The 14,717-nt window shown below is 54.4% G+C and overlaps 1 protein-coding gene across 5 annotated transcripts in view; it reads right to left on the reverse strand.

Moving 5' to 3' along the window:
* Positions 1 to 653: 653 nt before the first annotated feature.
* TBL1X (transducin beta like 1 X-linked) overlaps positions 654 to 14,717 on the reverse strand; it is a 211,927-nt gene continuing 197,863 nt past the window's right edge. For 4 of the 5 annotated variants that reach the window (XM_069464267.1, XM_069464270.1, XM_069464266.1 and 1 more), the window contains 6 exons: positions 13,437 to 13,558; positions 10,110 to 10,184; positions 9,705 to 9,832; positions 7,669 to 7,834; positions 5,382 to 5,483; positions 654 to 4,133 (listed from right to left, as the gene is read on the reverse strand). In XM_069464267.1, coding sequence (XP_069320368.1) covers positions 4,107 to 4,133; positions 5,382 to 5,483; positions 7,669 to 7,834; positions 9,705 to 9,832; positions 10,110 to 10,184; positions 13,437 to 13,558 — 620 coding nt within the window. In that variant the 3' untranslated portion in view covers positions 654 to 4,106. Of the gene's footprint in view, positions 4,134 to 5,381; positions 5,484 to 5,785; positions 5,951 to 7,668; positions 7,835 to 9,704; positions 9,833 to 10,109; positions 10,185 to 13,436; positions 13,559 to 14,717 lie in introns of those variants that run through there. The other variant, XM_069464271.1, reaches the window with a different exon arrangement.

Consider the following 14,717-nt stretch of genomic DNA (forward strand, 5'->3'; position numbering starts at 1 on the left):
GCAATTATCCACAGAAGCCTTGAACTCAGAGGGGACCCTGACCTCTGCTTTGCCCAGAGCAGACCAAGCAGCACGAGAGGGACACAACAGTGTTTGGGACTCACCTTCACAGTGAAATCTTGGACTAAGACTGAGCCCGTCTCCTTCATGGAAGAGGGACCGCCATCTCCACCAACTAACTGCATCATGTAATGCCCACCGATTAACTCAAGTGGCATCAGTGGAAACACATGGCAGAGCCCGGCAGGGAAAATGTCGGCTCGTGTTTGCCACACGTTAGTTTGCACTGTGCAGAAGTAACGTCAGATGTCACCCTGTCCTGTAACTGTTAAGTTCTTCAAATTACTCAGGGCTAGTCCTTGAATCCGAACTCCCAGCAAACCAACCCGCTGATGAAAGTTCACTTGCGTTGCCTTTTAAAAACAGCCAGGCTGCAATACAAGAATGAAAAGGAAACCCACTGGGAAGCATGCTCTCTGCACACGGCACCTTTTGGAACAGCTGCGGCGACAGCCACAGGGCCGTGTTGGGGCCCCTCGCCCCGTTAGCAGAGCCACCCCGGAAGGAGGCACAGCAGGAAGGAAGCACACCCACCACGTTCTCTAATATCAAAATAGAGCAATTTATTCAAGACACGGAATATGATCTGTTGATTCTCTCTTGAAACAAATGAGCTACGACACACAAGGTGATTTTTTTTTTTTCCCCAAAGAGCGTGAGGGTGAGCATGAGTGGAGGGGAGACCGGAACGGGGTCGATGTCGTTTGAACAGAATCTGGAAAATGCTGACAGAGACCACGTCTGGCTGCACGTCTGACACAGACAATAAAAACCGCAGAAGCCAGAATTCAAAACTTCAGCGAGTGGCGGAAGGAACATTTCTGCATTGGACAAGAAACACAATTAAAAAAAAAAAAGGTGGGACCAAAGGTTAAAAGAGAAAAACAACGAGGAACGAAGCAGAACCTAACATTTGACAAAGTGCACTTCACTTGGCTCCAGGATCTAGTTTTAGAAAGACAAAACAAAGTCTGGCCCTATGGGGTCGTGGGGTCAGAGGGCTGCACCCCGTCACGTCCGGCCCGTTTGGTCCCCGGGCAGCAGCCCTTTCACAGGTGTGTGCCGCACGCAGCTCTCGGCCACTTCAAACCCGACCGGAGACTGCGGGAGGGACAGTCGCGTTACGCCTGCTTTCAAGGTTAAGTTTGGTCACTAACACTCAAGCTCTCCTCGCCATTTTTTAAGGTGAACGTTGAACAAAAACATTCCAGACAGGCCACCCTCTGGGTATCAAAGACGAGTCAGCCAATGTTCTGGCAGCTGCGAGGGTGGAGGAGGGTGTGTAGACGCCGGACGCTCCAGGATCAGCTTTTACCAAGTGTGGGTGGCTTTGAGGGGCGCTGGCTGCGTTCTCACTTGGCCCCCCTTGTGGCCCGGTGGCAGGTGGGAAGGCGGGATGCAGACCGTCTCCCTTCGTCTTTCTGAGGGTCCCTCCTGGGCACAGAGATTGAGCCCGGGGTCCAAGGTCTCGCAGCCCCAGGCACCGACCTGGCAGTTCTGACGTGGTTCACACTGCAAACGCTAAAGCCAACACTCCGGGGAGACCCTGGCGACCGACACTCGTGCGAAGATTGTCTAGTGAACCCCTCACGGTGCATGCGACCAACACCATCCTGCAGTCTCCTGGTTTGTGACACACAAGCCGTGCCCCCAAAATGGGTTGACCTCTGAGAGCTGACGCTCAGTAGAGATGAATGCACTTTTATTTGGGGAGGGGTAAAGATGGTGTTCACCTGGGACCCCATGAACTGCACCCCCCACACCTACTGAGTCCTCGGGGCAGGAAGTTGCCAGCTCCTCCGGGGATGCCTGCTATCCTCAAAGGTGGGCACGGCGACGCCATGTGACTTTGGCCTTCTTTGCTAAGTGTTTGGGAAACAGCCTGAATAAAATACTCATCTCGGAAACAGAGCAGCTTTTTGGTCTTTTGGGGCTGGAAGAATTCACATGCCCAAGTGGAGGCCAATGGGTCATCTAAGAACGATCAACGCACCCTGGCTTTTGTAGCTGGTCCTGGCACAGTCCCGCAGGAAGCCCTGGCCCTTCCCCACCGGCTGGTTTTCAGCTCTGTGGATGGATGCCACCCTCTGATAACACCCTGTTTTGCTGCCAGCACACACACCGACCGAACCCTACCCACCGCCCGCCGACTCAGCAGCCCCCAGCGCCTGGCCAACCTCCCAGCCCCTCCCCGGCCCACAGGACAGCCCACGGGAGAAGACAGCCTGTCTTTGGACTGTTCCCCGGTCGCTAATTTAAAAAAAAATAAGTCAGCGTGGGGTTATGACAACGAGAGTACAAAGGTCACCTGATCCAATGAAAGGAAGCTCTTCTAGGAACACAAAGCCTTGTTTAATTTTTTTTAAAAACAGTAAAAAGATTCATTATTTAAAAAAAAGAATCTTTCTCCTTGTATTTTGCGAGAGAAAGAAATTATAAAGACGGCAGAAATTTTTAGCAACGTTCTACCTACGGAATTCACCTTCACTGAAAAATCTTCCTTCCTCGTTCATTTTTGTCATCATTAGACCAAGTGCCATGACATGCTGGGGCCTTTACGTGGGATGTGCAAGGACTCGCCGAGCACGGGTGGCTGCCCTGCTGGGGAGGAGGCGTGGCTGACGGGCGGGACCGGCCAGCTGCCAGCTTAGACAGCTTCTCCAAGACCTTCTGCTTGGGGAGATGCGTCCTCGTGGTCTGAGCGCAGTGTTGTCACTGCCTTCCTGCCGGCTGCCACAGTAAACACACACCGTTCTTCCCACCCCAGGGGCTGGGATGGTCCTCACTGGCTGCGGGACAGGCACGGGCACGCTGTCACCCAGGGCCACCTCCACCCAGCGCTTTCCGGACCACCTTTCACGAAGCTGAGGGGGGAGGGAAAAGCTTCCGCAGACCCTGCCTGTGTCTTCTTAAATTCTTTTTAAAATATGAATCACACAAAGCTCTCTATGTCTGATGGCCATTTTAGGATTTTAAAATTGTTTTAACATAAAAATATTTTTTTTTTCCAAAAATACTCCAGGCTCTTTCTCTTATAAGTCATTTTTTTTTTCCTCCTGTAAAAAGTTCCCCGGCCCTGCCTTCTTACATAAAGCACTTATTATGCACCCAAAGTGCCCTTGAGACCTCAGATCTGAAGCAACTATGTGAAAGGGGGAGAGGGAAAGAGAGAGGGAGGGAGGGCACGCAGGGGGCGGTGGGACGGGAGGGTGGAGCTGGGGGAAGTTGTCCCCTAGAGATTTTGTCATCTGTCCCTGTGGCTGTGCCTACCGAGGGTGCACAGGAAAGCCACACCTCACCAGACAAAGGGGAGAGGTGGTGTGCGACGGAGGGAAGGCGCAACAAACCCAAAACAGTTTGCATCTCAGACCACAGGACCCCCCAGCGACAGATTTCCAGCTGACGGAAAAACCACCCAACAAAGAAGATTCTAGAAAATAGAAAGCGTTGGGATTACAAAGCTGCGCATTTCATCGGTACAAACTGGTCTCTGAACATCCTCTGCGAGAGCAACTGTAGTGTCCAAATTGTCAGGGGAAACAAAGCAAAATAAAAAAACGCCACAGCAAGGAGGGTTTTTTCTGTTGTCCTTCCCCTTTTGGTAGGTTTATCACAGCATTTTTCTTTCTTTCTTTTTTTTTTTTTTTTGGCACAGCTTTTAAGAATTGTTTTCCGTTCTGTTCAGCCCTCACAGAGCCTGTTGCGGATGGAAACCAAACTGGGCGCATCCAGCCGGTGGCTCCATGTTCCCCAGGCCACATGTCCCCGGTGGGAACCGTCCCTTCCCCCCTTGATATGACTGTGTGTTTGCTTTTTCTTTTGTTTGCCTTTTTTTTTTTTTTTTTTTTTTAAACTTCTCGATGAAGATTACGAAGAAGATACAGACTCCTGTGGCCAGGGATGAGCTGATTTCGGAGCACGCGCTAACGCAAGTCAGTTCGGACAGTCCGGGGGCTGGCGGAATTGGTCTGACAGTGCTGCAACCTCACACGGTCCCTGCTGGTCCATTAGACTTCCTTTTCTCTTTTTTCTGTAACGTTTTGTGGTCACTTCCGCAGATCTAAAACACACACCTGGAAGGAAAGACAAAGCGCCTGTTATCCCGAGAGCCCACACCAACACGCGACAGCGGGGTCGGCGGGCTGGCGTCTGGGTGGCTCACGGACAAACTCCGGCAAACCGCACGAGAAGCCAGCTCACGGAGGGGGCTGGGAACTGAGCGGCAGCGACCACGGGCCAGAGTCACAGGCCAGATGCCTACGACGGTGACACAGATGGCAACGTGAGTCTAAGCACTGGACTTTGAGAACATTTGGGGGCCACACTGACACCGGCTGGCCAGAGGCCCCTGGCCTTAGAGGTCAGGGCAACCCCAGGTCCAGGGGCAAATCAGAAATCTAGACGACCCACGGGGCCCAGGAGGCCGGCAGAACGAGAGGCCACGTCTTGCACCAGAGAGACACGGTCTGTGGGCTCAAATGAGGGTGTGAGGGGAGGAAGCCTCTCAGTGTCGGCACCAGTGACACCGGGGGCCGCACGCTCCTGGCTGTGGGGGCCCATCCTGTGCACGGGAGGAGGCTGAGAGCGTCCCCGGGTTCACACACAAGACGCCAGGAGCCCCAGCCCCGACCACACTACAGTCACGCGCCGGGAAACAACGTCTCCATGAGTGACGCACCGCACAGCCGGCGGCGGCCCAACACGTTCTAACACTGCGTTTTACTGTGCCTTTCCTGCGTTTGGACACGTTTAGGTGCACACAGGCTCACATCCGTGCGACACCGCCTGCAGGCTCAGGGCAGCCGCGTGCCGTGCGGGTGTGGCCCAGGCGCGACAGGCCAGCCCACCCAGCCCAGGCGTGCAGGAGGCGTGCCATCTAGGTTTGCGCGAGTGCGTGCCAGGATGTCACTCAACGGCGGCGTCACCTAATGGTGCGTTTCTCAGAATGCAGCCTCATCGTTAAGCAACGCGTGACTGTAGTGACCACTCCAAATACCTCCAGACGTGGTTTAATGTCTTCAGAGGGGGCAAATGGCCGGGGTTGAGAACCACCGACTTAACTGAGAAATGCTGACTAGAATGACATTCTGCAAGGGACAAGGAGAAGGCCATTCCCAGATGAGGTGCCAGCCCAGATGGCATCCAGCCTGGAAGTTTCCTTCCCACATGGCAGGCTGGCCGAGTCCCTTCTGCGTGCCAGGCCCCCCAGGACACAGACACCACACACACCCCAGGAACCCACGCAGGAGTCAGCCAACGCGGGGTCACTGTCCCCACCCACACCCCGCCACGCTCCCCGGCAAACCAGAGGTGCTGCTTACAGAGCCGTCAGACGCGCTGGCGCCCACTTTGTCACCTCGGGCATTCCAGCACACCTCGAAGATGCCGCCGGTGCCTCGGTAGCTGTGGACGAGACTTCCACTCTGAAAAGCAAGGCAGTCGTCACTTACACGGTACCCCTCTCGCCCCATCGCTGCCACGGGGGCCCCCATAAGCCTCTGGCCTATCTCATCCTGCCGTTTCCTGGAGGACCCGAACGAACACGACAGCCCCCTCGCCCTGTAGCAATGAAAACGGCTATCTGATGACTATTGATTAAATGTATCAGTATGTCATGAAGTTCAAACCCAAACATTTTTTGGACAATTAGCTTGAAAGAGCAAATGCATAACGCACGTGTAACAGAGAACACCACAGACCATCAGCTTCTGGTTTAAAACAGCACTAACGTGACAAGTGTAAGAGGAGGGAAGGAGAGGCTTTGGGAGCACCCGATAAACCTTCACTCGGGATCCTCCACTAAGGGTGACGGGCAGGGCAATCGGCAGGTCGAGACCAGGAGAGTTCTCACGAAACCTTGGCTCAAATGGACCCTTCAAAGGGTGGCGTTCTGTGGACCGGGAGAGACCGAGTCAACAGTATTCCATATTTTATTTTCATATTTAGAGAAAGATTAAAACACGCTTAAGAATTTTTCAGATTTATAAAAAAGGGTTGAAATGATTCAATGAGTTCTTGATGGTAGGCAGTATCTACTTGATACGGCACTTTTTTTTTTTTTTTTTAGAGATGGAGTCTCGCTCTTGCCCAGGCTGGGATGCACTGGTGCAATCACTGTAGCCTCAAATTGCTGGGCTCCAACTATCCTCCTGCCTCAGCCTCCTGAGCAGCTGGGACTGCAGGTGTCCTATCACACCTAATTTTTATTTTTTTGTAGAGACGGGGTCTCACTATATTGCACAGGCTAGTCTCAAACTCCTGGGCTCCAGGGATCCTCCCTACTGGGCCTTCCACGGTGCTGGGGTTACAGGTGTGAGCTACCATGTCCAGCCCGATCATGTCATTTTCTGATGATGCCACTTCACAAATCCATCCGTCACTATTTGTAGCAAGCACTCCATGGGTAGAGACCCTTGCACATTAGCCCTGAGATCCATGTTTCCCGGAAGGCCCATCTAGGGCTGTGGTGCTGGGCCTGGCATCAGGCTGGTTCTACACAGGGTCCACCATTTCCTTCCCTCCCCTGACAGGACATGGTTACATTCCTGGGAAGCCTGTGATCTCAGTGGACCCCTTGCCAGTGCACATGGCTCATCTACCACCTCCTCCTGCCACAAGGGGGCATGAACCAGAGAATGCAAATCCACCTCAATGTCAATGAAGCCAAAAGGATTTGAGACAGTGGATCAGATTAAAGTGGGGGGCGGGTGGGGGCATCTGATCCATCCTGGGACCCAACCAACTGGATCCTTGGTTATGTTCCGTGACCCCCACCATCGCCCCATTCCTCTCTCCCGTTAGAATGAGAATGAAGAGCCAGCCACCCATGCAGCCCAGCACACGGCACAGCACTAGTTCCCGCCCACTTCTACCCTTTCTATTCGGGATGCTCCTGTCCTCAGGTATGGCCACAGGTACCCACGGTAGTCGCATGTACTCAGATCCTGTCTCCTGTGAGTCCTTGGTGAGAGGACAACCCAATATTGACACACCCTGTGCTACTAAGACGTAAAACATTTCCATTCAGAGAGTCTCAGGGTGTGACAACAGCAAACACACACCCTTTGGCACGCCGCGCTTGCTCCCTGGCGGGCTGCAGGAGCCGGTGTGGGTCAGAGGCGGCAGGGCCGGCCTGGCCCGGGGAGCCTGGATGGAAAGGCGCTGCCGCCACCCCCAGCCTTGGCACCCAGAGGGCAGCACCTGCAGCGATGGGAGAACTGGCTCCCGCGCCTCCCAGATGCCATGGCGCCCAAGAGGAAGACCAGGCGGGTGGCAGGTCTCGCGCCACAGACTGAGAAAAAGTAAACAGAATGTGACGGCTCCTGCTCCAAGGAAGAATATTTTGCAAGATGACGAGCTCGGAGCTTGGGCTCTGAGTCACACGGCCAAGAGCCCTGTGGACCCCAGAAGCTTGACACCTTCCTGGGGGAGGGCAGCTGCCCGAGGTGGCTCTCGCGGGGGAATATGCCAAAGCCCACGGGTGCCAGGAGGACAGTGCTTGCGGGAGGTGCTCCACCCGTCCCCGGGCACGGTCCGACCTGGCCCCTGGAAACGCGACTGCCCGCGCACGGCTTTGGGCAAGGGTCCGCCGCAGGGCCGGGCGGTTACCTGAGTGTTCCAGATGTGGACACACTTGTCGAAGGAGCCGCTGGCCAGGTACTTCCCATCAGGGCTAAAAGCTACACTGTAGACGGGCTCCTGATGTTTGGTCAGCGTGTGGATGCAGACGCCTCGCTCGACGTCCCACAGCCGCACCGTAGAATCGAACGAAGCGCTGGGAGGACGGGAGAGAAAACACAACCGCGTCAACATGCCGGTGTTTAAATGTCTCCCCAGTACGTATCGGACCTGGGAGGGGTTGACTTTCTCAGTGTTTATGTTTTCAAAGACAATAAACTAGTGAGCCTTTTCTCTTCTTTTTTTTTTAGACAGAGTTCTACTCTGTCACCCTGGCTAGAGTGTCGTGGCGTCAGCCTAGCTCACAGCAACCTCAAACTCCTGGGCTTAAGCAATCCTCCTGCCTCAGCCTCCTGAGTAGCTGGGACTACAGGCATGCGCCACCATGCTCGGCTAATTTTTTCTATATATATTTTTAGTTGTCCATATAATTTCTTTGTATTTTTAGTAGAGACGGTGTCTTGCTCTTGCTCAGGCTGGTCTCGAACTCCTGACCTTGAGCAATCCTCCCGCCTCGGCCTCCCAGAGTGCTAGGATGACAGGCGTGAGCCACTGCACCCGGCCTCTTTTTAAAAACTATTTTTAATTGATTAATTTTTTTAGAGACAGGGTCTCACTCTGTCGTCCAGGCTGGCGTGCAGTGGTGCGATCATAGCTCACCACAGCCTCCAACTCCTGGGCTTAGCCATCCTCCTGCCTCAGCCTCCTGAGCAGCTGGGACTACAGGTACTCGCCACTATGCCAGGCTAGTTTTATTTTTTTGTAGAGGTGGGGTCTCGCTACGTTGCCCCGGCTGGTCTCTGACACCTGGCCTCAAGTGATTTTCCTGCCTGGGCCTCCCAAAGTGCTAGGACTGTAGGCAGGAGCCATCTCGCCGGCCTTGTTATCTGGCTTGTTTTTCCTCAGCAGGGCCCCGCTAGGCACTGGTGTGTCCCTTCTATACTTGCTAAAAGGATAATTTGTGCTCTCTGATGTGTACCACATGACATGAAAGTACCTTCCAAGTCATCAAAAAATGATTATAGCGGATGGTACTGCATCATGACAACTTAAGTGGATTTTAAGACTTGAAATACAAGAGTTATAGCCTCTGTGTTTTTTGTTCCTTGGTTCAGCCACTCAGTTGATGCAGGAATTGTGTCATCTTTTCTAAGAGACCGACGTGGGTCCAGCACTGCCTACCACAAAAGCCCTCCCTGCCCAGCCGGGCACATAGGCGTGGGTGCTTCCTTCTCCACAGGAGAACCGTGCCCACCACTCACTTCTCCCCACTACCCTCCTCTCTGAGCTACGCAGAGTCAAGTCCCCGCTGCTGCCTGGTCACCAAACATTCCTTGTCTTCTCTAGGCCAGAGAACACTGATGTTTCATAAACCCAAACCCCTTGGATCCACATCACGGATTCCAGACCCCGCTATGGTGGCGTTCAGCCCCACAGTCTCTTCCTCTGGCATGTGACTGCCTGGCCACTCCACCCCACTCCCCACATTGGTGTCGTGGGGGATTCATGGTATACATGGTCAGGTCAGATCTGGCGAGGGCTCGGGAATCTTTCATCATCACTTGAAATTCCCAACACGGACGTCTCTGGGTTAAGCCAAGTAAACCAAGCCCAAGGTCCAAGCTGAACTCTTCCTGCTTCCTTTCTGTGTCCAAACAAAAACCGTCACCAAAGCCAAGTGCTCGAAGCCTGGACATAGAACACATCTCTCCTACCAGCCTCACGGTCAAAACGATCCTTACCACAAAGTCAGGCGTCACTTGATAATTCTATCTCGGCCCCTTCAAAGTGAGCTGCCACCTCGTTTAGCTTGGAAGGACCTCAATATACCGGCAACACACTTTGGCAAAATTTCCTGACCCCTCGGTGTGCGAGTGACTTTTACTGGCCATGTGGCTAACTCGGCCGTGGCGAGCCAAGGCCGCTCAAGGCCCTGAGCCCGGGCTGTGCGGCTGCCGTCCCCTCACCTCGCCAGCATGATGTTGGAGTTCGGGTTGCTGGTGGCCGGCCCGGTGGGGCTCCACTTGATGGTGTAGATCTCCTTGCTGTGAGCTTGAAGATCGTGGACACACGTGTCCTGCTTCATACTCCAGATCTAGAGAACACATTGGGAATAATAATGAGCAAATGCTATTCTTCCCCTGGGAACAATTCAGTGTCGTTCAGTAGCGGGCTGGCCCATTTGCTGCAGGAGGGCTCGGGGACGCCGGATGGGGAGCAAGGCCACGGGAGGCTAGGCCATCTCAGTAGGACCCTGACTGATAAACAGGACCTCCTAGAACGACAGCGAAAGGGAACGTGCCCAGTAACACACAACCCCCAAAGAAACCAGGGCTGTCGGGGAGGAAAGAGCCTGCCCCTCCAGACATCACCTTCAATGTCATGTCATCTGAGCAGGACGCCAGCAGCATTCCCGAGGGATCCCACTTAATGGCGTTGACCTCATTCTGCAAGAGAGCACAGGGTTTGAAACAGACATCAGGGCTGGCCGAGGTGCCGCCGCCTTCCACCAGGGGGCAGGAGCGCGCTGCCCGGGCCGGGCCTCTCTGGCTGTGCCCTGGATATCAGAGCACAATGCAGGAGCCCTTGCATTTTTCTTTTCTCACTTGGCCTTTTGCATTTATGTACAAGCACAGCCACGCACCACACACGTAACCAGCCACCCTCATCCACGTTTCTCTAAGAAAAAAAAAATCCCTACCAGGAGGAAGCCAAACAATGAGAATTCACATACAATAAAATGCACCAAATAAAACCAATAGTTATTTTTTTAAAAGTGGGAAAAAATTTTAAAAGTGAAAAAAAAATGGACTTTGAGAATCGCTTTCCTATGCATCTTTCATATGACAGCTACTCGCTCTGTCTCCGTGGCTGCAAGGCGCTTTTTTCTTGGCGAGGGCCGGGGAGGGGGTGATTGCGGGGATGAAGCTCCATGCTCTGTGCGGTTCCACGCAGGGCAAGGGCTGGCCTGGGCGGGAGATGGTGCAAGCCACGTGCACAAACGCACACAGGCAGACACAGATGTGCGAGGGAGTCAGACGCAAGTGATGAGCGTCAGGAACACACACAGGAGAGGCCAAACCCCCGCCGGGGACTTGCCATCCAGCCCAAACAGCCAAGAGAAGGGGACACACTGGAGACACATTCAAACAGGAACCGCCATGGCAAGGTCTTGCGGTGGGGCAGGGTGCACCAGCGAGGCGCTCCCTGGTGGGGTATCTGTAGGGCCCCATCTGCCCAGCACAGCCCCACTATGCGATGCCTGTTATCCTGTTGTCCTGGCGTAACAATTAATGTCACACTCATGATTAATCGCCTAAACAATTTCACACTCCTAAGTGCTCCGGTTTGGATGATAAATTACCCGATCACACTGCTTTCCGAGGACACTGAGTTTTGAAGGGTGTGAAGCGGGGAAGTGACAAGGCCACATCTGTGTGCCATGCGGCTCGGGTGGCACATGGCCCCAGACAGGGAGGAAGGAAGCCCAAGTGCAAGGAGCAGGCTGCGGCGCGAGCCAGGGGAGGGCGCAGGGGGCAGACTGGAGAAGGATGTGTGTGAGAGCATGTGCCTGCGTGTGCCAGAGCAGGTCGGGGGCTCTGACTGCAGCTGCTGCGAGGACCCACAGGCAGGTCTCGTGGGGAATGTGGAGCCAGTCACCATGCCAGTCCCCAGCTGAGTCCAGCTTTAATCCTCCAGAAAGGAACAAATTCCCTCCTGGGAAGGGACCCCCAGCCCCAATCCAAGTCAGGGTTTCTAGGCAGCATGCAGAATGGGCTCGTGGGTCTCCGCCCCAGCGTGTTTGGCTGGAGCTTTGCTCAGAACGATTAGGCACAGTGAGACCCCCTTAAGGAGCCAAGGGTGTGCCGGGGGCAATGTCCTAAGCAGGGAAGCTGGAAACCATGGGACTGCAGGCAGCCCTGGTAAAACCTTGTGGATCGTCTAGGGTTACAAGGGAAACACGTTGAAACCAGAAAAACAAAGAGAGGGTCATTTATAGCCAGGAGATGTTAACAGGACGAGGGATGCCTGTGCTGTAATAGCGCCCCCTTTGGAAGCAGGGACCCCAGGCCAGGGGCGGGGCGAGGTACGCACTGGGGAGAAGAGCAGGCAGGACGAGGGAATTCCCATCAGTTAGAGGCGACGGCAGCTCTCTGGGGACTCTGATCACCCCCACTGTTTTAACAGTGATGCTCTGGGTGCTGGACAGAAAACAGCAAGTAGCCCTGGGCCTGCTCCTGATTCACTCTGCGTTTCTGCGGGAGGCAGCTGCCGGGCCACGGCCAGCCCGGTGTGGGGCTTCACCTGGGGCCCAGGAGCCCAGAGGACGACAGGGGGCCTGGGAAGACGGGGAGGACCCTATGCCAGGCCGAGGGGTGCTGTGAGTATAAGGTGGGGTGCGTTCCTGGCAGGGCTTAGCGCGGGTGAGGGGCGCGGGCACACAGGTCTCGGGGGCCCGAGCACAGGGGGCTTTGGATACCAGAGAGACCTGGGAACACAGGGGAAGAGTCTCACGTGCCACGCTAAGGAATCCAAACCAGCTGTCGCTCACACTGTTGTCCCCAGTGTATAAGGTGGCACTTTTCAGCCTCTGGTTTTATCTGTGATTTTCTCTTATCATTGATTTCAGTGTCTGCTGAGCACACTCCTAGGTGTTGGGTGTGGTTCTCTACATACTTGTTCTGCTTGGGATGTGATGAACTTCTTGGATTAAATGTTGATGTTTTATATCAAATTTTGGAAAACTTGGCCATTATTACTTCACATAATTTTTCGGTTCCATTCTGCTCCTTCTTGCCCCATCACACGTACCCTTACAGCGCCTGGCACTGCTACGTAGCTCATTAAGCCTCTGTTCACATTTTCAATTTTCCACCCGTTCTTCAAATTCGCCGATTTCTGGGCTCTCCCCTCAGCTTCACTAACCCCACTTCTGCCATCTCCAATCTGCTGTCAAACCCATCTATTAAATTCTCATTTCAGACATTATACTTTCTCAGCTTTCAAATTTCCATTTGTTTTTATTTTTTAAATTTAAATTTTAATTTTTTTTTTGAGACAGAGTCTCGCTCTGTTGCTCGGGCTACAGTGCCGTGGCGTCAGCCTAGCTCACAGCAACCTCAAACTCCTGGACCCAAGCATCCTACTGCCTCGGGACTCAGCCTCCCGAGTAGCTGGGACTACAGGCATGTGCCACCATGCCCGGCTAATTTTTTCTCTATGTATTTTTAGTTGTCCAGCTAGTTTCTTTCTATTTTTAGTAGAGACGGGGTCTCGCTCTTGCTCAGGCTGCTCTCGAACTCCTGAGCTCAAACGATCCACCCACCTCGGCCTCCCAGAGTGCTGGGATTACCTTTGTTTTTAAAGACTCAGCTTTCCATTCTCTGCTGACTGACAGTCGCCACCCACGCACTTACTATGAGCACCTTTTCCTTTATGTCCTAGTACATTTTGCTCATAGCTGCTTTAACGTCTTTGCTGCAACATCCAACACCGAGATCATCTGGGGTCAGTTGTTCTCACTGCCTACCCACAACCGGGCTGATCCGCCGCCGGGGGTGGCCACACCTGCTCTAGCAGCGAAGGGCTGTCGGGGAACTGGTCTGCTGTCACTACATCTTTTAATCCAGGAATGGGAGAAGCAGCTCTCACATCACGCTCTCAGGAATGCGAGCCCGGGGCTCAGAACTCCCGCTTACCGTGTGTCCTTGGAAGGTCTTGACTGGGCGGTCGCAGCCGAGCCGGCAGACGTGAATACACATGTCCGTGCTACAGGAGGCGAAGGTAGTGTTGTTCTGCCAGTCCACATCGAGAGCGGGCGCTGCGGAGCAGGGGACAGAAGGGACACTTGTGGTTATTCATCGTGCAGAGCTCGGCAGCCTTAGAACAACGAAGAGCACAGGCAAGAAGCCTCGCTTGGTAACGTGATAAAAACATTCCCAGCATGAACACACTCTCTTTCCTTCAGGGACCTTACAGACCCTCTCCTTCCACATTTGCAGGGACAACAAGATAGCTCTGGCGAGAGTCTCTGCGACCCCCCACCACCCGTGCCCTCTGGGGCACAGATGTCTCGCTGCCCTGCACGGGGCAGGGAGACGCGGCCGCTCCGCCTGCCGCCGCCGGCAGCAGCACTGTGGTGGGTGATTGGATTCATTTTTAGACAGGGAGGAGAAAAAAGGAAAGGAAGGAGAGCTCACATCCTATGTTCAAGATCCCCCAGTTTAAAAAGATCCCCTGCGGCACATCGGCGCGCCGCATGCACTGGAAGATAAGCCACAGGAACCCTGTGCGGAGAAACCACGGCGTGCGGTACGGGATGGGAGGGGAGCACCCTCCCCGACGCCTGGTGACAAGGACAGAAACAACACAAAGCCTAACTGATCTCACAGTCTTGTGATGGGTCTCATTCTCCACCTTCTGATTTCGGGGATGGTAACAGGAAACCCAGCAACTTTCCAATGCACCAAAACGGCCGGGCCCGAGTTAAAAACCCGGCCCCGGTCCTGTCCCGAGAGCTCTGGACTGCACAGGTGTGGACCGTGCTCGGAGGGACCCTGGAAGCACGGTGAGAGCCAGGGCGCTGAGGCCAGTGCAGACAGGGCCTTGTCCCTCTCCGCCTCTTTACTGACATGCAGCCTCAGGCACGGCAAAGGCCACCACCAGAGCCGCACTGCCAGGGGGCTGTTGCAAGCAGCCCTGAGGCAGGGGTGAGCACTGGGCCAGGGGAAGCGTCCTCGGCAACAGCAGAGTGCCTGGGTCCCAGAGAGGTTCTCAAGGTGTGACAGTTCACGTGGCAGCTGTGACTGTGGACTCTCGTCCCCCTCTGTGCTTCTGGGGCAGTGTGTCTTTGATCCTCACTCCTGTCCTGTAGCACAGAACAGGTCTGATGCTGAGAGTGGCTGTTCTACCTCCTCTCAGGTGTCCACAGGCTCGAGTGGCCACCTGCCGCTCCTGGGGGCCGCCAGGCCCCGCTGTGC

The sequence above is a fragment of the Eulemur rufifrons genome, chromosome 30 (assembly GCF_041146395.1).
Source record: "Eulemur rufifrons isolate Redbay chromosome 30, OSU_ERuf_1, whole genome shotgun sequence".
NCBI lineage: Eukaryota > Metazoa > Chordata > Mammalia > Primates > Lemuridae > Eulemur > Eulemur rufifrons.